We start from the raw sequence: 23,229 nt of genomic DNA on the forward strand, positions 1-23,229 counted from the left end.
TATTTTATAATTTCTAGCTGGCTATATGCACAGAAGAACACCTGTTATCTTCCTTCAAGGTAATAGCCTCTTATCTCCTTATTACCTTCTGCTACGCCTGTGGAAGCATCGTACGCTCTCAGCACGTCTAGATAAATGTAATGGTAATATTTTATAATTTCTAGCTGGCTATATGCACAGAAGAACACCTGTTATCTTCCTTCAACGTAATAGCCTCTTATCTCCTTATTACCTTCTGCTACGCCTATGGAAGCACTGTACACTTTCAGCACGTCTAGATAAATGTAATGGTAATATTTTATAATTTCTAGCTGGCTATATGCACAGAAGAACACCTGTTATCTTCCTTCAAGGTAATAGCCTCTTATCTCCTTATTACCTTCTACCACGCCCGTGGAAGCACTGTACACTTTCAGCACGTCTAGATAAATGTAATGGTAATATTTTATAATTTCTAGCTGGCTATATGCACAGAAGAAAACCTGTTATCTTCCTTCAAGGTAATAGCCTCTTATCTCCTTATTACCTTCTGCTACGCCTGTGGAAGCATCGTACACTCTTAGCACGTCTAGATAAATGTAATGGTAATATTTTATAATTTCTAGCTGGCTATATGCACAGAAGAACACCTGTTATCTTTTTTCAAGGTAATAGCCTCTTATCTCCTTATTACCTTCTGCTACGCCTGTGGAAGCATCGTACACTCTCAGCACGTCTAGATAAATGTAATGGTAATATTTTATAATTTCTAGCTGGCTATATGCACAGAAGAACACCTGTTACCTTCCTTCAAGGTAATAGCCTCTTATCTCCTTATCACCTTCTACCACGCCCGTGGAAGCACTGTACACTTTCAGCACGTCTAGATAAATGTAATGGTAATATTTTATAATTTCTAGCTGGCTATATGCACAGAAGAACACCTGTTACCTTCCTTCAAGGTAATAGCCTCTTATCTTCTTATCACCTTCTACCACGCCCGTGGAAGCACTGTACATTTTCAGCACGTCTAGATAAATGTATTGGTAATATTTTATAATTTCTAGCTGGCTATATGCACAGAAGAACACCTGTTACCTTCCTTCAAGGTAATAGCCTCTTATCTCCTTATTACCTTCTACCACGCCCGTGGAAGCACTGTACACTTTCAGCACGTCTAGATAAATGTAATGGTAATATTTTATAATTTCTAGCTGGCTATATGCACAGAAGAACACCTGTTACCTTCCTTCAAGGTAATAGCCTCTTATCTCCTTATTACCTTCTACCACGCCCGTGGAAGCACTGTACACTTTCAGCACGTCTAGATAAATGTAATGGTAATATTTTATAATTTCTAGCTGGCTATATGCACAGAAGAACACCTGTTACCTTCCTTCAAGGTAATAGCCTCTTATCTCCTTATTACCTTCTGCTACGCCTGTGGAAGCATCGTACACTCTCAGCACGTCTAGATAAATGTAATGGTAATATTTTATAATTTCTAGCTGGCTATATGCACAGAAGAACACCTGTTACCTTCCTTCAAGGTAATAGCCTCTTATCTCCTTATTACCTTCTGCTACGCCTGTGGAAGCATCGTACACTCTCAGCACGTCTAGATAAATGTAATGGTAATATTTTATAATTTCTAGCTGGCTATATGCACAGAAGAACACCTGTTACCTTCCTTCAAGGTAATAGCCTCTTATCTCCTTATCACCTTCTACCACGCCCGTGGAAGCACTGTACATTTTCAGCACGTCTAGATAAATGTAATGGTAATATTTTATAATTTCTAGCTGGCTATATGCACAGAAGAACACATGTTACCTTCCTTCAAGGTAATAGCCTCTTATCTCCTTATTACCTTCTGCTACGCCTGTGGAAGCATCGTACACTCTCAGCACGTCTAGATAAATGTAATGGTAATATTTTATAATTTGTAGCTGGCTATATGCACAGAAGAACACCTGTTACCTTCCTTCAAGGTAATAGCCTCTTATCTCCTTATTACCTTCTGCTACGCTTGTGGAAGCATCGTACACTCTCAGCACGTCTAGATAAATGTAATGGTAATATTTTATAATTTCTAGCTGGCTATATGCACAGAAGAACACCTGTTACCTTCCTTCAAGGTAATAGCCTCTTATCTCCTTATTACCTTCTGCTACGCCTGTGGAAGCACTGTACACTCTCAGCACGTCTAGATAAATGTAATGGTAATATTTTATAATTTCTAGCTGGCTATATGCACAGAAGAACACCTGTTACCTTCCTTCAAGGTAATAGCCTCTTATCTCCTTATTACCTTCTGCTACGCCTGTGGAAGCACTGTACACTCTCAGCACGTCTAGATAAATGTAATGGTAATATTTTATAATTTCTAGCTGGCTATATGCACAGAAGAACACCTGTTACCTTCCTTCAATTTAATAGCCTCTTATCTCCTTATCACCTTCTGCCATGCATGTGGAAGCATTGTACACTCTCAGCACGTCTATCTTTGCCGATGTCCCGCAGGGACCACCTTATTGCACGAATGATGCTTCTCTTGTGTCATAGTGCTTCCCGCGAAGTGGTTCCTTCATTTTGGCAAAAAAAGTCATCATGAACATCTTGAAAACATTTATTGTCTACTACTTCGACGTGCCACTTCAATCTTAAGTCTACGGCTACCCAATGCGTTCGCAACTTATTTTTTATGGCTCATGCGTACGCTTGGAATATGCTGACCATGTGTGTAAAATGTAGATGGCTAAACACAATGCGCTACAAATGCGAAAGCAATAAAAACGCGCAGAATACGTAAGCTCGAACGTATTTGGGGCGTTTCGGAACAATAGACCGCCTGTTGTTTCGGAATCAGTAAAATATGTCTAAAGGAAGGAAAAAAAAGGAAAGACGTGTTGTCAGGCAAGGAGATTTCATGTCTTCTCACAAGAAACTAACTGAAGTAGGTCATTCTGATTCTATCCTTCCGGCACGGGGAAATAAAAGAAAAAGACCTGGAAACCCTGACTGGCTCTCAGTATGATTTATTACTCTGGCGAAAGTAAAATTACAGAGTAGCAACATAGGTAGCGTTCGTTGCGGGGAGTAACGAACCGGAAACGCATCCTTGTTTAGCCATAACCTAATCCACGCACATTGTTTATCTTTGCGAAATATATTCTTATGACGCTTGAACCTTCCTTTTCTACTTTACGGCACTGTTGCTTTTGATTGAATAACCCACAGTTATTACCTCTCGTGACACTTCATCTACTCTTTGCAGATAAGGAATTCATGTACTGCTGACTCAGCTATCTGACGTGAGAAGAGTGTTGCCACTACACTTATCCAGCTTACGTAAATAAACAACTAGGTATTTTGAAAATACTTAAACCCACAATTAGTGGTGGAAAATTGTCCATCTTTGTGAAATCTGGCGGAAAATTGTCCTACATCCAATACTTTTTTCAAAATTTTGCTGAGATTAAATATTGAGTTGAGTTGATTTTGAGTTTAACGCCCCTTTCAGCAGAGAGGCTATATGAGACGAGACCTACTGATTAATGTGGAATCCGAATCACATGAGCTCTCGCCGGGTCTCCCACTCCAAAGGCGAGTACGCTAATCGCTTAGCCACAAAAGAGCTCTGCGAAGATGAAAAAGTTACCCTAATTTTTTCTCCATAACTATTCAGTTCTTATAATACACTATTTAAGTTCTCTCTGGTTTAAAAATACTAACGTAAGACAGAAGTATGTATAATACGTCATTGTTGCTAGCGAAAGAGAATGGCGCCCTTTTCTTTCAGCTTTGCTACGATTATGTTCACAACAAACTGTGCCACAGTAGGCATAGTCCAGAAGGTGAAAAACCTAAAGGGTTACAACTTACAACCAAGTCCAAGAGCAGACATAGAAAAAGAAATGAAAATACACACACACACACACACACACACATATATATATATATATATATATATATATATATATATATATATATATATATATATATATATATATATATATATATAGAGAGAGAGAGAGAGAGAGAGAGAGAGAGAGAGAACTAGCTTAAATGCCCGTTCTTCGTACGGGGAGAATAAGTTTACGGAAAATATTTTAACCTCTTCGGATACACATTTTAACGAAAGTGTAAAGAGTTACTAGATTACCCCTCCTCCTGCCCTTTCTTCTCTTTCAGCGCCTAAAATCTTACGTGTTGCTTTTTTAGAATAACTGGGAAATCTCCTGTTTTCTGGACGTGCAGACAGCTTTCTAATTCTTTCAAGCTTCGTAATATATGTATTAATATATGTATATATTTCCTACCTGGACGTTTGTGTCTAACTAACTTTCAGTTTTAGTCACCCATGCGGCACAAGCAATTACGGCTAGCTCCCAGCTTGATGTTGTTTACTTTGACATTTCAAAGGCCTTTGACGCCATAAACACCAAGTTGCTTGTTTGCAAACTCTCTAATAGATATAATATTTATGAACAGATCTTTTCTTTCCTAGATTGCTATCTCTCAGAGAGAGAACAATGCGTTATTTTTCCTGAATCTTTATCTCTGTATAGTTCCGTCCTATCCAGAGTCCCTCAGGGGAGCGTGCTGGGTCCACTTTTATTCTTAGTGCATATGGATGATTTACTTTACGTATTTTCGCCTTCTCTTCATCAATTTTTTTTTTTGCTGATGACTGTAAACTCTTGAGAGTCATTAACTCTGTAAATGACGCTTATTTATTCCAAGCTGACATAGATATGCTAAGTAATTGATGTACTACCTGGAATTTAGCTTTAAACCCCTCAACAAATGTAATCCCCTTTCTATCTCTCTTTTTTAAGTATACTTCTTCAGACTTACAATGTTAACAATATACCTATTAAACATGTGTCTAGGTGTTGTCTTTGATGAAAATCTCTTCTTTATGGATCACATCCCACCGACCTCATCCAGAACTATGAAATTACTCGGTTTACTTTGTAGGTTTCCCGAAATACAAAGTCTTCCTGCCCTTACGATGTTTTATAAGGCTTATATTTCTCATCTCACTGAATATTATTCACCTGTGTGGAATATGGCAGTACCTACTAACTTATCACGCATTGGCTCGGTCTTAAACTTCTTTATAGCTATAGTTACATTTAGAATTCCGGAATTACGTGACCACACAAGATAAGAAATAATGTCTTAATGAACTTATGTACCCCAGAGAAACGACGTCGAGCTGCAAACCTACTTTACCTATATATAGGTCAGTAGCCAGCCCCAAAATGTAGGGGGGTCCGGTAGAAGTTAGGGGGGCAATCCAACCATATTATAGTTCATCATTATATTATAGTTCATTCGCAAGCCTACTGTGAAAATTTTAGGGGGGCAGTAAAAAATTTAGGGGAGCCCGGCCCCCCTAGACCTCCTTTGGATACGGACCTGCCTATATAAGAATATAAATAGTAGAATTGGTTCTGAATTTTTACTATCACAGATTAACTTTCGAGTTCCTCCCCAGCGAACTCATTCTCTTAATTTGCTAACTTACGAAACACCTAGATTATCAATTGTAAAACGTTTCGTTGTTTTATAGACTAGCGCATGATTACAATATATTGCTAATAGGATGTAATATTTTTTACTTCTGAACAAAACTTCAGCATTTAACTAAAGAAAATATTGTACATTTAGAGGTGAACCTTCTGTGTTTGTATTTCTTTTTATTTTTTATTGTTTTTATTTTATTTTCTTTGTTGTTGATGTTATGTTTTTTCAGTTTCAATTAATTAGCTTAAAGTTGTATGAAACTCTGTGAATAAATAAATAAATAAATAAATAAATAGATGTTTGTTTTAATATTGTTGCAATGATCAATTTTCTGTAAACACCACACATCCAGGGGCAACAATATTTCTATAATTGATATTGTAAAAATTTAGTTTTGTATTTTCTCACCAATTCATTGGGACCGCGGTAGCTCAGTTATCTAGGTGCTTCCACAGTCCAGTGTCGATTTCTGGTGGGAGAGCCTTTGGAATTTGAACTATTCTTGATATTTCTGTGTTTGTGTTCTTGTCGAGTCCAGTAGCCCGAAACAGTTGAACAAGCGAAAATAAGAGTTATGAAGTTAAAAAAAAAAAAAAAAAACTTCTGCTGGTCTAGTGGCTAGCGGGTGTGCTTTTGGTAGGTATGGTTCCGGGTTCAATTACCGCTGAATGTTAGCTTTAGAATTTTCCCGTCCTCGATTTTTCTGTGTTCGTGTCCGGTAGTCTTGAACACTTGCTAAAGGATAATATGAGAGTCAGGAATTTACGAAAAAAGGTGACAGAGAGTTCACCTCTGGTTCGTGGTTTGATCCTAGTGAGCGCCAAATGAGATTTGTGGTGAACAAACACCATGTATGTGGGCTTTCTCAGGATTCCTTCGTTTCCTCCCTCTTTCTTCATTCTACCATTTAATTATTTCTCATCATTACTGTCTCCTTTAGCCTACATGACATAATCGTAGGACGTAAAACTGAAATTTTATTTTTTTCTTGCTACGCCTTTCAGACATTTGTTAAGTAACATTATACGTAGATGATTCAGAAAGAAATGCCTCCAACACCACTACTTGGCCAATAGTACTGGAAATATTCTGATTAATGCACTGATGTTTAAGCTATAGAATGTCATTTGATTCACATTCCTCTCTCTTCTCGTTCCAGAGTAATGGAGTAACTCCATGGCATACAGTGGTGACGTCTGGTCGAAACAGCAGACTGTCATTGAATTTCTGACTGCGGTTTTACGGAGATGCCTGTGTTGACGTAAGCACTATGTGGAGGTAGGCAAGAACTTTGAAAGACCAAACGCCAGCTGCATCAAATCTCCATCATTAGGACCGAAGTGCACGGCTCGCAACGACCTCTGATGAGGATCATCATCAGGTGGACGAGTTCATTGCGACTGCGGGTCAGATTGCAACGCACTCGTATGGATAAACAAGCAATTTTGCACCACGACAATGCTAGTCCGCACAGAAACCGCACAACTCAAGAAGCACTGCAGCACCCGAGGTTAACGGACATTCTGCCTCATCCTGCCTATAGTTCGGATCTTTCGCCCTGCGACTTTTGGCTGTTCCCCAAACTTAAAGATCACCTTAAGGGCCAACACTAAATTGTCTCGCGGAGGTAGAGGAAGCAGTTCAGCAATGGCATCGACAGCAGTTACCACAATACTTCACCGACGGCATGAAAAAACCTTGTTTCCGGTGGCGCAAGTGTGTTGCCCGTAATGCGAACTATGTTGAAAAATGATAAAATCATTTGTAGTTGACATTGCAAGCTTTTCACTGATATCTGTATCGAGGCTATCTGTCAAACACAACTAAAGTATCACCGCCTCAAGTCATTACTTTCTGAACCATCCTCGTATATAATGTTATACTGTAATTTTGTGAAATCCAAAAAAAAGTTTTCTTTTTTAAAGTATGTCATGTACTACTCAGAGTATGTCATATGTCACGGAAATTCATATATACTTCAAGAGGTCTCCCATGTATCTAATGCTTTGTTACCCAGATACCGAAGATAACAGTTTAGCAACCATTCTTATAATTGACTACTTTAGCAGGACTTCTAACTTTCCGTATGAAAATTTTCCTGTTAGCAACATAAAGCTTTCAAACAGCACTTAACTGAAGTATATGATTAGAGATTAGGCATGGGTTTAGCTAGTCATTAGCGTGACAACAAAACTTTGACAAATGTGTGATAGAAGAGGCGTTTACTTACCGTTTACAAACGAGTAGAAAGCTCTGTAGCCTAATCCAGTGCCGTCCTTTGCATAAAATCTGATGAACAGTTCGTTTCGTGTGGAGAGGATCAGTGGCGGACGAAAACGAGTCCCGCTGGTCGTATTAATAAGACTTCTATCCGTGTCGTAAAACTAGAACACAAAATGACCAACTGCAATTATTGTTAGATATGAGGGTTGTAAACTCTCTCTCTTCCGTAGTCAATAAACTTACCCTCGTCACACTAAAAGCTTTCAAACAGAGGTAAACAAAGGAAATATGAATGATCAGAGAACTGAGATTTGGAATTCATCTTAAACTAAGATAATATCTAAAGTACAATGTAAGCAAATGTTTTATTATTCTTTAACTAGTAATACCATTGTTATGAATAGACTTAAGTTCTAGAATATTGTTAGCAATCAGCTCTTTTTTTAACCTTTTAATTGACAAGCATTGATAGCATTACCATTAAAATACTTTAATTTGCTTTTATGGTTGAATCATGTCTTCCTGATCATAATTTCGTGATTTTTAAAGTATTTTTGTACTTTGGTTACAAAATACAGGATATTTCTTTCAAAGTATCACTGCCATAAAATAGGTCTTATGTGTAGCTACTGAGCAGCATTGCCCTATTATGGTCAAGTATCATAAAAATACTCTCAGTAATTAGCAGCAGTTTTGTTGAAATATTTTCCTACAGAGCAAGAAACCACAAATAATAATAATAATAAAAAAAGAACTTTCCTGGGACTTGGGAGATAAAGTTTCTACAATACTAAATTTGACTGTCCCCTGTTGACGATTAGAAATATCTAAACAAGCGACCCGCAAAACATGTATATGAATATTGTATAAAAGCAATAATGCCAATTAAATGGTCATTGAAGTTATAGTTCCAGGAGCATCATTTCAGGTTTTGCTTTGGGGGGGAGGGGGACAAGAACCCTTGATTTAAGTAAAATTTCTCGTTTTTCACTGATTTACCATTATTCTTTTGATAAAGTCTATATAAATCTCAAACTCAGGAGGGGGGCAATTGCCCCTCCCTGCCCCCCACCCCCGAAATGACGACCCTGTATAGTTCGTGCGGATAACACAATAGAATGTGATGTTGAGTGCCAAATAAAGGGTTAAATTCCTGTAATTTTTAGATGATTTTTTAAAATTAATAACTTTCAGTTAAGTAGCGACTACTTTAGTATTATTGATCCGTGTATCTCGATTCAATTGTCATTATCTTGAGAATAAAATAAGTTGTTAGGTAGTACCATGCGCATTTGTGTATAATCCGCGAAAAAAAAAAGGGAAAAGAAATCTTTATTATAAAATTTGCAGGTCAGTATGTTTGTGACTTCATAACTGTCGTACCACAATGCCCAACAAATTTTCAACATAGATGAGGTTCGGGCCTGGGATGCTTTTTTTTTTTTTATCGTTTCACTTTGATGGTAGAACGTAGGGGAGGGGGAGGAGGGAAGATATAAAAATAAATAAAACTGAAAAAGCTCTCGAGTCTGGGATGGTTTTCATAATTTCACTTTGACTATGCAACATAGGAGAAGGGAAAGGGATATATATATATATATATATATATATATATATATATATATATATATATATATATATATATATATATATATATAAAACTATTAACTAACTAACTCTATGGCCTATGGAACCCGGAGGTTCAATGCCGCGTTCACAAAAGCTCTCCACTGATTTCTATCCTTAGCTAATTGGATCCAGTTTCTACTTTGTATTCCTATCTCTGCGAGATCCATCTTAACATTGTCCTCCCATCTGCGCCTAGGTCTTCCTAATGGTCGTTTTCCGATTGGTCTTCCAGTCAAGACTTTGAAAGCGTTTCTACTTTCTTCCATTCTAGCTACATGACCCGCCCACCTAAGCCTCCTAGACTTCACGACCCTAACAATGTTGGGTAAACCGTATAAATTATGTAGTTCCTCGTTATGAAGTTTCCGCCATTCTCCATTCCCGTTCCTCTTGGGTCCGAATATTCGTCTCAGAATCTTGTTCTCAAATACTTTCAGTCTATGTTCTTCCCTCAGAGTAAGTGACCATGTTTTGCAGCCATACAGAACAACAGGCATAATTATCGTTTTGTATATTTTAAGCTTCAATATATATATATATATATATATATATATATATATATATATATATATATATATATATATATATATATATTAAAAATGATCATGAAAGTGACTGTGTTTTGTGAATTAATAATTCTTGAGTCACCCGACCAGTCTCGATCAAATTTTCAACATAGATGAGGTTCGAGCCTGGGATGGCTTTTTATCATATCACTTTATTGGTACAACTTAGGGGCGGGAGAGGGGAAGATATATAAAAATGATCGATATTAGTGTCGATAGTGTCGAATCCATAGTTTTCAGGGTCTCTGAGATGATCTGTGATACTTCCGATGCTGTTTAAATGCATGCCACTGAAAAAAAAATGAAATGAAATCTTTGAGTTCTACGTCCCACGTTTATGCCGGTTAGGCTAAAGGAGACGGTGATAATGAGAGATGAGTGAAATGGTGGAATGAAGAAAGTGGGAGGAAACGGGAGAACCCCGAGAAAACCCACGAGCACGGTGTTTGTCCACCACAAAGTTCACTTGGCGGGGGCTGGGATCGAACCCGGGACCCTAAGCACCAGAGGTGAACGCTCTACCACTGAGCCACCGCGCGCATGCCACTGAAAACGAAAACAGCACATTTCACGGGAACCAAATACATGAGATAAGTTATGTATTTAAAACTTTTATTTTATCCAGCAAAGCGGGTAATCGATGCTAATTTGGAATAAATAAGTAAATTTTTCTCCGAAAGTATTTTTTTTAAAATTGCGCCCTGTGTAGCGGGTCCAGCTACAGATAACCGAATATAATCTATCTTGAAAAATACTATAGACTATACATAATGCATGTGCCAAGTTTCATTGCAATATCTAGAATAGTTACGAGGAGGAAAAAAAATATTTGCAATTAAGAATTTTGATTTGGGAAAGAAACATCATAATTCCCTTTGATGAGAAAGTATCGGAGAAGTGTGCTCAGGAGCGGCACTCGTACCATCCTAATATACCACGCAATACAGTCAAAATTATACTCAGGGGGGGCATGATAGCTCAGTGATAGGGCTCTTATCTCTAGTGTGGGGGGTTCCTAGTTCGATTTCAGGCCAAATAAGTTTGTGGTGTATGACATCGGGTTCGTGGGCGTACTCCCGTTTCTTCCAACTTTTCATTCCACCAAATCTTCTATCATGATTCACTTGTCTTAATCATTGTCGCCCTTAGTCTAAAAGGGCATAATCGTGGAACACTAAACTGAAACATTTCATATCAAAATAACACTTAGTTACTATTCGCTAACTAAAAACAGGACAAACCAACAAACTAGTACCTAAAACAACACCCATTTTCTTTCTTTGGCTCACATTACCAAAATAAAATTTTCTGGATGTGTGGAGAAAAGGGACAGGGGGAGAACACTATATGATAAAATTTCTCAATATATGAGCATGAATTGTGATCTTAAAGCAAAGATAAAAAATACTGATATATATTTCCCCCTTCCACTGTTGCGAAGCAAAGACAGCTGTATTGCTACCTATCCCCAAGGCACGTGTGTTTGTTTCTAGGCGAAGCTTAAAATTACCAAGCTCGACCTTTGTACACAAAGCATGCAAAATGCTTTTTGTTATTACCTAATATCCTTTAGAAAGGTACTAAACTCGACCTTTGTACACAAAGCATGGAAAATGCTTTTTGTTATTATCTAATATCCTTTAGAAAGGTACCAAGCTCGACCTTTGTATACAAAATATGGAAAATGCTTTTTGTTATTACCTAATATCATTTAGAAAGGTAAAAAAGAAGAAAATCACTTTCAAGCAAGTGTATAAACCTTAGTGGACAATAATTATAATATATACAGGGTGTTTCAAAACAACACAAACAACGTTGGGAGATAATTCCTGTCACCAAGATAAGACGAAAAGTATAGACCAACCTGGTTGTACAAATACTTCCTTTCGGAGTTATAGGCTGCCGAAAACATAAAAAAAACTTTAAAGGTCCATAGCTCCGAAACTATGGGACCTACCGTAGTTGGGTCAAAATTTCACTTAGGAACTAGCATGTGCCCTGTTCAAATATCCAAGTTTCAGAATCATATGGTATTTCCACAACAATATTTATAGAGGAAGTTAGAGAGTACTTCAAATTATATATCCTTAGCCAAACTCCCTCTACAAAAATTGCTGCGTGAGTACCTTAGGATTCTAAAAGATCTATTTTTGGATAGGGCACATATTAGTTCCTAAGTGAAGTCTTGACCCGACTACGGTAGGTCCCATAGTTTTGGAGCTATGCATATTTTAAAGTTCATTTTTTCATGTTTTCGGCAGTCTACAACTAAGAAAGGAACCATTTGTGCATCCAGATTGGTCTATACTTTTTGTCTTATCTTGATGTCAGGAATCACCTGCCAAACATTGTCTTTGCTGTTTTGAAACACCCTGTATATGTGAGTGTCGATACATATGTGCCAGAGTTTAAAAAGGGTAACAAAAAAGTTTAAAGATTACTTGTATACTGTAGATATAGCAATCCTTAAATCTCATTGAGCTTAAAGTTACATGCTTCAGAGTGAATTCTTATGCGTAGTTTTCGAGAAAATAAAAATACAGTTCACTATCGATTACTCGTGATCTTATATATATATATATATATATATATATATATATATATATATATATATATATATATATATATATATATAAGTATATATATATACTTGCGACGATGGATTACTTTCTGACAAAATGTTTGTTTAAAAAACTTCAATCACAAATAAAGAACGTGCTTTAACACTAAAAGTAGTAAACGTTTGGCTGATCTTTTTTGTGAGAAAGTAAACTCCGGATCAAACTCAAAGATTACAGAAAAGTAATGTTTATTGAGACATAATTATACATGTATGCCCCATATTGCAAGCACGTAGCCAGGATTTCGTAATGTAGGTGTCAGTGACATGAAATATTGTGCTTATCACACCAGGGACTCGATCAATCTATTTTACTGGCAACGTATATTAATTTGTTAGGACAATAAAATGAGAACATACTAGTATTTCATAACAAACTATGGAGAAATCTCGAGTAAAAGAAAATAACAAAAGTATTGTAATAGATTTTACGATATCTACGTTCCTTCCTCTGTTCATTAAAATATAACAATTTTCCTGTCATTATCACGTGAACTATTATAAAAAAAAGTACATATCCACTATTATAAGAAGTAGACGTACATATCCAATAATGTCTTGTAAAACATTTTACAGTATCTACATTCCTTTCTCTGTTGAATCAAATGTTAAAAGAACTTTCTTTCCACATAACTTTTTGTTTTCATTATTCCGTCAACTACTGTCTGTTCCAAATGATAGGTTAAAGGAGCATTAAAAAACTGTTTCTGAAACAACATGTTTGATACTACAGAGAAGCGATGACGAAAAATCATGACGATAAATGTCCACACTATTACAGAACGGCACTATAAGAAATAATAAACACTTTTGACCAGGGTATATACACTTGTTTATTAAAAACTAAATTACAGTGTAACGGTTTCGACAACTTAACGTTGTCTTCATCAGACACTAACTGAAAGAGATATCTTAGAGCGTAGATATTTATACTAAAAGTGAAAGTCCTTGTGTGCATGGGAAGCCACCTAAGTGGTACTTCCCCGGGCGTCATCTCTCGGCCACCTGCCCTGACTTAATTACCCTCCCATCTGTGTTTATCTTTTCCAGACACACCTGTTGTTTTTAACAAACAAGTGTATATACTCTGGTCAGAAGTGTTTATTATTTCAGTGAGTTCCAGAGTCGTGATGGATAGAACGGCACTATGCTTTCGAAAGCTTGAAATTTCCCTGGCTATAGAGCGTCCCACCCTTAGATTGCAGTACAGGAGTAAATGGCAATGCTTTTCCTTATGCCCATTGTTGCCAAACTTAGCCTGAATTTTAGAAATAATTTCTTTTACTAGGTATGAATAAATTATTGTAGAACATTGTATTCTCTATCAAATAATCTGTTTTTCTCACATCGAGAAGAATTTTCAAGTATTGAAATACATTGAAAGAGTGAAATCTTGCTAATGGCAAATTCTAACATCGCGTTAAATATATCATGTCATAAGTTCGGAACTATAAGAGATAAAACATTGAAACTTATACAGCTATTAACACCATATTTGGTGCCAATGTTGGAAAAGTTTGCATTCAAAAAAACTTTTTGAATTTTAAAATAAAAAATAAAATGTAAGAGAAAGTGCGTATACTATTGCAATGCAATATCTAAAAAGTTGACCAGTGAGAAACTTTTTTATTTTTCAGGTTAGATGGGGATGCAAAGCGTGAAAAATATTGAGAAAGGATTGAAGTTATTTTTAAAACAAATTGCAGGTCGATATCTTTCTTTATTTAGGTTTTATGACTTTTAGTGTTAAGAGTCAACTTTCCAAAGCGCGCGCATCTGACCAGAAGAAAAGCAGTGATAAATCTTGCCGATGATATTTTCCTTATAATGTTTGTTTTAAAGTTACTGATGTAGAGTATTGTGCTATACCGATGAGTGTTTACTGTTGATGCTATGCGAGCACGAATCTACTGCTTAACGGAAGCATATTCGCAAAATCAAATCCTGGACCTCACCTACGATAAACATTGCGTCAACTCCACTCAATCTTACGTTCCACTACTTACTATGTTTGTTTTCCTTGAGTTGCACGCACGCAAGCACGTACACACACAATATAATATGACAAATATCTATTAATAATAAATCTCCTCATTCCTGGTTATAAAAAGCTATTAGTTTTGTAATTGATTCATTATGGTTCGCATTTAGTCCTTAATGTTGTTTCAGATGCTGACAATTTTGACAATAAAAGTTGATTTCGTTTGCAATTCCACTTCTCTTATTTACTTTGAATACACAGATGAAAATGACAAAAGCGTTCATAACAAATAACTTTATGAGCTCACAAAGCAGAATGAAAGGCCTCTTTATTCTCCCCCCCCCCCATGTTTCTTTAGGAAGCAGGGTTTGATAATTCTGTTTGGTTTTGTTTCCTCGCCCAATGATTTGTATCTTGTTGGCTGTCACTATACGTGATTTAAAGTCACAACTTGCGCGTTTGTTTAGAACGGATATAATGGGGTTTATTTTCATTCTTCTTCTGTTTGCAGACTGATATTGTATGTGAGATGTCAGAAGTGAGTATAGAAACTAGGAGGTTCAGTTCCTATCCACCATTGCATATGCCATCATCATCATCATCATCATCATATTTTATTGGCAGACCACTTGCTGCAACTCAGAAGCTTCCATGATCCACGGTCTTCGGTTAACTTCGTCTTCACGCATGACTTTTCTATTTTGATATCGTCCAGTAATTCGTCCCCTCCCTCTTTTTCCTGTCCTTCATGATACAGTCTTAAACATCGGAAGTGGGGAGAAGCCGTCTTCACAATATACTTTATTATGTAACTTGTTTGACAAACGGAATTGAATTAGCGGATATTTTGCGTACACAGACGAATGAGCGTTCTCGTACGTCACATTTTCTCGTCACTTATCACTATCACCCTACTCCAGTTTTCACTCTTATCCAAATTCAGTAGCAGTATCTTACCCATTGCTATTCCTTAGTTTTCCGCACAATCGGTTCAGGAAATTTCTGTTTAGAACTGTTTAGCCTGCCATTTATTTCAATCATATGTTTTCTGTTCGTTTCATATGTTCTCTCGATTTCGTATTGCTTCCATCAAAATTTTATTGCAACGATTTATAAACCATCATTAAAAAAAAAAGAAAAAACTTCTAACACAGAATTACTAGACTGTTATTTCGTACCCTCCAATTCGCCCTTCTAAATGAATTTGCGCGATTGGAATGACAAAAGAATTGAAAATATATGAATTTAAGAAGGATTTATTTACAGACTCATCACTCTTTCTTTCTTGTTCTTTCTTCGAAAGAAAACACACGGCGGAAGAAATGTGGCAACAGCGCGCTCCATTTACTCTGTACTGCAATCTAAGAGTGGGACGCTCTATAGAAGCAGGAAATTCTGAGAATTCTGTAACTTTTCTAGAAATTTCAAATTCCTTGACTTTTCCAGGACATCCCTCTCATTCGTCACCGTGTATGTATTACAAGTAATTCGGCTAATGCGTCCCTCGTAGGGCTGGACCAGAGAGGAAACAATGAGAAGGACACATTCCGAGAACGATGTGCTCAAGTTTGCGTATCATTGGCTACTGCTTTCTATTTTTAATGTTCATTCTTCTTTTTCTCGTTTCTGTTTATTTCATCCTTCCTTATTTTTTTATCATTTCCGGACCCCCCGGATCCCCCTCTGACTACGCGCCTGCATAGTGTAAGTAAAAAATGTTCAGAAACATCTCCCTGCTTATTTATTTCGTTTTTCGGACATTTTCGGGATTAACCGTCAAATTCGGTTGGCTGTGGTTGCCGCACAGTGATAGATAAGGGGAAGTGGTTTTCTTGAATCGATTTTGCTATTTAAGAATAGATACTATCTTCTCCATTAACTCTCTATTCAAACCGGAAGTGGTTAACGTTGACCACTAGAGAGCAGAACGGTAATAGATAGCGAGAAGCGGCTTTTTGTAATCAATTAAAGCGTTCCAAGAATATACTATTCCATCTCCAATCTAATCTGTTTAATAAATCGAACCGTGGTAGAAATATATCAGTTACGATTTCAATATTAATTGATAAAATGCCACGCTATAGAAACCAAACTTTCTATCGTGTTGTACACTGTATATTATCACTTGTTTTTTTATGTGATTATATTTTACAGATAGTTCACAGTAGTGGTGCCAATATTTAAAACAATTTGTATTCAGATAGCTAACAATTAAATTATCGTATACACACATGCTCTGAAAATTTTAGTTGAAGTTTTGGGTAAAAATGTGCTTACATTATACGGATCTTTCAATTTCTAAGTTTGATTGCCATTATTTGCATCATGTCTGAAGCAAATGGAAGGTGTTTTGAAGACAAACGAAATACGCAAATGTCACAATTCAATATTCATATACGATAGGAATGCGTACGAGACGAGTCGAGAGAGGAATTTTCCTGACAAAATTCGAGTCGAGATACAGCTCTTCCAATAGAGAAGAATACATTTTTCGAGTCAAGTCATCGCTTTTACAGCACATTTTCGAGACGAGACAGCCTCAAATCTTGTCTTATGCGCATTCCTAATATACGAGGTGTGATCACAAAATACGGTGAATAATTTTACTAGAAACAAAGTAATAAGCTTACATGGAATTTTAATAGAAACAAAGTAATAAGCTTACATGGAATTTTATTAGAAACAAAGTATTAAGCTTACATGGAATTTGATTCAATGTCCTTCAAAGTACTGTCCTTGCCTTTGAATGTACTTATCCCAAACGATCAGTTCATGACTGGAAGTATATCTGGAAGGCTCTTTTGGAAGGGCATACAACTATTTCGACATGGCCCTTTCAATGTCAGAAATGGTATCAAGACAATTTCCTTTAAGAGTCTTCATCCCGGCGAAATTAAAATACCGCTAATTTTACAGTAATTATGTGATATCTTCAAATAGATAAAATATAATTGAAATATGGAACAAGAGCGCCATAGACAATATTATTTTGCGTAAGATACCGTTATCACAAGTGACCTAGTGGCTTTCTGTTTTCAGCTGTTTAGAAACGCGAAAATAAATGCCAATTTTCAAAATGGCTCGAAATCAAAAGCAGATAAGTGAGTCGTGATAACGGTTTCTTATGTAAAATAATATTGTCTAGGGCGCTCTTGTTCCACATTTCGATTATCTTTTATCTATTTGAAGATATTACATAATTACTGTAAAATTAGCGGTATTTTAATTTCGCCGGGATGAAGACTCTTAAGCATGGTTTTCATTTCTGGAAAGAGACAGAGGTCGTTATATCTGAAAAGTACAACGAATGTGGACAGACAGGAATATTTTTCGGTCAAAAACTCGCTGAGTGTAGAACGACGCGTTTCCGTACTGTAGAAAGAAGTCATTTGCTCATTTAATCAGTGGTTAAAAAGCTTTTCACGGACTGATACGAAATGTTTAATTCTTCGGAAAGCTCTCGAATAGCCATTCGTCTGTTTGAACAAATCATTTTGTGCTACGTTTTGCTCATTTTCATCTGCTTTTGTTATAGAAAGACACACTAGCGGATCCAGAAGGATCGTTTGGAGGGGGCGGTTCGCTTCCTGGAAGATGAGCGTAACTTCAAGGTGACTAAAATTTTAGTTAGCAAGTATGGGATGTATACCAATCCGGGGCTTGGAGGGGGGTGTAAACCTGATTCCCAGATTCCATTTTGGGACCCGAATTTGTGTGTGTGTGTGTGTTTTTTAATGAAAATATTCTTTTTAATGAAAATTTTTAATGAAAATTTCATAATATAATAAAATATTATGAAAATATTAAGTGTTCTTTCTTACGGTTTAATGAACCCGTAGATTCATTGCCGCAGTAACAAAATACGCAATTGTGCATCCTCCCTTGCGCTTTACCAATTAAGTAATTACTTTCATAATTTGCTTGCATAAGATTATTCTTTATATTCTTCTTCTCAGTCTACTTAAAGATCCATCTAAAACTCTATAAAACTCTTCTTTGCACTTCGTAAATATTCCTTTACAAAAATGACAGAGAGAGAGACAGAGAGAGAGAGAGATAGATATGTTGAAGTATCACATCACAAGACACGGACGTACGCAGGGGATGGATCCAGAGAGTCCGGATCCCTTCCACAAAATCTCGATTTTTCTGTAAATTTCATCTAATTTTGGTGGTGATTTTACAAATTTTAATATAATTTATTCTCATTTTAAATTTGGACTCCCTCCCGAAATAGTCCAACGTACGTGCTTATCCCGAGGTATAAGACGTATATAACTTACTACGTTTTCTTCATTCATGAGGTCTCGGGTTCAATTCCTAGTGTTGAAAGGACTAACTAACGCCAATAGCACTGGTAAAAAGTGCCCTCGCTTCGACAAATTTCTGATTTTTTTTTTTAAATCGCTAAATCCAATGCATCTATTTTAAAACAAATCCATTCATGGGGTCACTAGCCAAATAGCCTCAAAATTGGAATTTTTGAAGTTCAATTTATGCCAAGTTCGATGGTTGAATACGTTTCGAATTGCTCTTTTTTATACTAATTTGAGGACACTGAGGCCAATGGAAAGATGTTTCAACACATTGGTTGGTGTATGAAGCGACGAGAAAAATGACATCAATGGATGGATATGCATACTCCATTTTCGTGACTCCATGAGCGGATATGCGTTAAAATAGTTCAATTGGATTCAGGGTCCTCCAATTAGTATGAAAATAGCAATTAGAAATTTATTCAAGAGTAAGCACTTTCTACTAGTGGCAATATCATTTGTTCTCTGGGCGCATTACAGTGATTCGGATTCCACCTAAAACTGCAGAGGTACGTTTCATATAGCATCGGTGCTAAAAGGAATAACCTTTCTTTATATTTTGTTGATATTGATATTTGGAAGGGGTGTCGTGGTGAGTTGTGGTATAAGCCTGTAAAGCGCTTACTTCTTTCGATTTGATTCGAGTCCATCGAGTCCATGATTTTAGCCAAAGTATGATAAACAAAGTATGTATTTCGAAATAATTGAAAGCCACATATACACCCTGTTTTCATGTGCCTCCCCGAATTGCATGAATTCCTCTTTACGAGATTTTCACATGTTTATACTGCCTTTTCCAGTCTCGGTCGCTTCACCAAAAATGACAAGAGAGTCACGTACTTCAGTTTCTTACTCATCTTCAACACAAACGCATACACTAACAGAACCACCGTAAATTAATATATAACGGGTTGAATTTGAAATATGTTAAAATTACAGTCCACGGAAAAATATTTTATCGCTGTCAATGTAACAGAGTAGGGTCACACGGTTAAAAGTTATCTTGCCATTTGTTATCTGCCATTAAGCCCCTCCCATTTCTCCTCTGTGTTGATAAATATAGGTTTCCTTGGTTGCACTAAAGTGATCGCAGGAAAACATGAAGCTTGACCTAAATCTATCGATTTCACTATCCAATAGAATGCGAGGGTATGTTCAGGTCGTCGACTCCTATCCATGACATTTTTTCAGTGTCCCCTCTGAGAGGGACATAATCTTTGAACTATAGCGCTATGCGAAGAACATTTCCTGATGGGCAAACTGTTGTTGGATTTTCGATGCGTTTCGTCTTGTGAAACTCAATATTTCACCACGACTTCAATTTGTCAACATTGTTGAGGTTTTCTTAAATGTGTGTTCGGATTGCGGCTCCATAAATCGTACCAAAATCTTCTGATCTATCAAAGGTGAGGACAACTTTTTTATGATCGGTATAGAACCCAGGATTCACGAGATGTTGGAAGTTACTGATAAACCTTGGCATTAGGTATCCATAGAATTGTTCATTTCTCAAGAAAAAAAAAACTTTCAACTGTATTCAATTGATGAATTTAAAGATGAATGTATCAGGAATTCAATTGGTGGTACGTTCAGGAATTTTTCACTTAAACAGAAGAGAGCGAGGAGACAAATATAGGACACTGTTACAAAAGTGTATGCAAAGGGTATTTTGGTTTGTTGCTTGAGCTGAACGTTCCACGGTAACGACATGGCGGCTAAAGGAGACGTTCACTTACTGATTATAGTAGAATCCGAACCTCTTTTTTTGTTCAAATGTACACCAACCGGGAATCGCACCGGAGACCATGAGCACCATATGGGGTATTTTGTCCAAGTTCACCGCTTTTGCAGTGGTATAATTGAGTATGTAAAGAAAAAACCTCAGGCCAGACTAAGAACAGGAGGTTAGAAATTGGCTCTATTAAGTAATTTGTTAAATGTAGCTTTTAGAAACATAGTATAATTATAGTTATTCCTATAAGAACACTAAAATTATATTATACTAGCCTTCGCCTCCAGACCCCCTATTTGCTAGGAATACGGGCTCGCCCAATATAGCAAATGCTCATACGTGTTACTATGGTTCAATATTTAGCGTTCTTCCTTCTGCATCTTTCATATAGAATTGAATGGAGCTAAAACTCTGTCACAAAATTTAAAAACCTCGTAAGGCATTTTAGTGAACCACCCCAAGCTCTTTCCTTACATTTCTCTTTATTAAGGTAAAGGTAATTGATGTTCCGGGACCAGAATTTCATTTTCATATCATTTTCCTAGGACACAATTTTAAAATATACGTCTTTAATTCAAAGAGTGATCCGTCTTACCCTACTTCCTACAGCTGTTCGTCCAACGAATGAATCATATATTCGCTCTTTTGGGGCTTATGGTGTCTGCCTAAAGAACTAGAGACAAAAGTATTCATAATTCAAATATGTCTGTATTAAGTACTATTAATACCACACATTTTGATTAGACTCTCCTAGGCTTGTTACACTAGATCGATTGCGAAAAGGCAATATTTATATTTGCCAATGATAAATGCTGCAAATAAAAAAAAAAAAAACAAATATCTTTAGGGGGGCGGTCGCCCCCTCCGCCCCCTCCGTGGATCCGCCAGTGGAAAGACATCTCGATCGTTACTCGTTTTCAACCGACTCCTACCACCATTTCATCGCCATACACTGATTTTGACATTTCGTGAGCTTCTTTGGGACTTTTTTCTTTTTTTTTCTTTTTTTCTTTTCTTTTTTTTTTTTTTTACAGCTTGGAACAAAACTATATTGGCGCGCAACAAACACTTTTAACAAGTCCTCTCTCTTCTGCTTCTGGAAGCCAACTAGCATGTCACAACTCGTTCAAACTCGGCACTGACTGAACCAAATGCTTTGGTTTCGATAGATGGCGCTGTGCAACTACATTCACCTTACTTTTTGATCACACCTTATGTTCCAGTGGCGGATCTATCTAGGTCCGGGGGGGGGGGGGGGGCTAGGCCTCTCAGTTTTCTGAGTAATAAAAATAATTTAAGCTGTTATTTATATATTTTTGAAACTTTATAGTTAACATGATATGCCTATCATAGTCTGAGTTCTGACTACCCCCCCCTCAGTTTGTAATTTCTAGATCCGCCTCTGTTGTGTACTGTACATATGTACACAGATTTAAGCTGTCATAAATGGTAGATAGTAGAACAATACAGAATCTGAAATGTGGAAATGCAAGTACGGACATTATACGGGTCACGGGCATATACGATATACAACATTTGTAAGCAATCGTTACTGAGAATTCTACTTACCTCCATTATTGAATATGGAGAAACCTGGAAGTCAGAGAATACCAATAGAACTCTTGCGTTTGAATTATTGGTTGAAATGAGGTATTCTATAGTGAGATCTTGAGGATAAAGATCAGGAAAGAAAGGAGATGAAAATTCATCTCCTTCACCGCCTCTTCCATCCTTGAATCTCATCTGCTGCAAAGACGACGAAGTACTTTCTAGAATTTGACGATTTCCTGGAAGACAAGAAATAAGATTCGCAAGTTTTTCCTCGATTGAAGAAAGGTAATACGTACATCTATAGAAAATCTCTTTTGGTCCACGTGTGTGAAATTTCAACCTCTGGAACGGAAAAGTAACACGTAAAGTCTTGGTCAAACAAAACTGTCCACCCACCCGCTATTAAACTGTTTCCACACTTTTGGACTACCCGTATAGAACAAAGCAGGTTGGGAATCCTACAACACTCTCCTACCGAGAATCGAACCTTGGACTTCGTACACTAGGCACGCATTATAGCCCCTAGAACCTAGAAGAAGAGTCAAGCTGCATACACGTAAAAAACATGACTTTCAGAAACAAAAATCACCAGTAAACAGTGTTGAAACAACCAGTAAAATACAAGTGCGGATAATGAATTTTCTATATGCGATAAATAGCTCCCTGGTGGATATGGTTAACATACGCGCCTGGGGCGCAGGTTTAGTGCTTCAAATCCTACAGTCTCTGTGTTACTTGGGGCCGCGGTGGCTCAGTGGTAGAGCGTTCACCTCTGGTGCTTGGGGTTCAGGATTCGATCCCAGCCCCCGTCAAGTGAACTTTGTGGTGGACAAACATTGTGTGCGTGGGTTTTCTCGGGGTTCTTCCGTTTCCTCCCACTTTCTTTATTCCACCATTTATTTCATTACTCATCATCATCGTCTCCTTTAACCTAACCGGCATAACCGTGGGACGTAAAACTCAAAGATTTCATTTCCATTTTCTCTGTATTAAAAAGAACTATTATTAGGGAAATTTTGCAGCAGTGGTTACCACCTTGTTTATTTGGCGTCCCTGCATATTTTACGAGTTTTCTTTACTTTGCAGCTCGTTCGTAT

The 23,229-nt window shown here is 37.0% G+C and overlaps 1 protein-coding gene across 1 annotated transcript in view; it reads right to left on the bottom strand.

The window, feature by feature from the left end:
• The window catches only part of Culd (CUB and LDLa domain), a 170,098-nt gene that overhangs the window by 119,879 nt on the left and 26,990 nt on the right, over window positions 1–23,229 (bottom strand). Inside the window, exons 3-4 of the mRNA XM_081745400.1 lie at window positions 22,151–22,368; window positions 7,745–7,898 (exon numbers count right to left, since the gene is read on the bottom strand). Coding sequence (XP_081601526.1) covers window positions 7,745–7,898; window positions 22,151–22,368 — 372 coding nt within the window. The remainder of the gene's footprint in view (window positions 1–7,744; window positions 7,899–22,150; window positions 22,369–23,229) is intronic.

This window comes from Thermobia domestica, chromosome 18 (genome assembly GCF_964235325.1).
Source record: "Thermobia domestica chromosome 18, izTheDome1.hap1.1, whole genome shotgun sequence".
Taxonomy (NCBI): Eukaryota; Metazoa; Arthropoda; class Insecta; order Zygentoma; family Lepismatidae; genus Thermobia; species Thermobia domestica.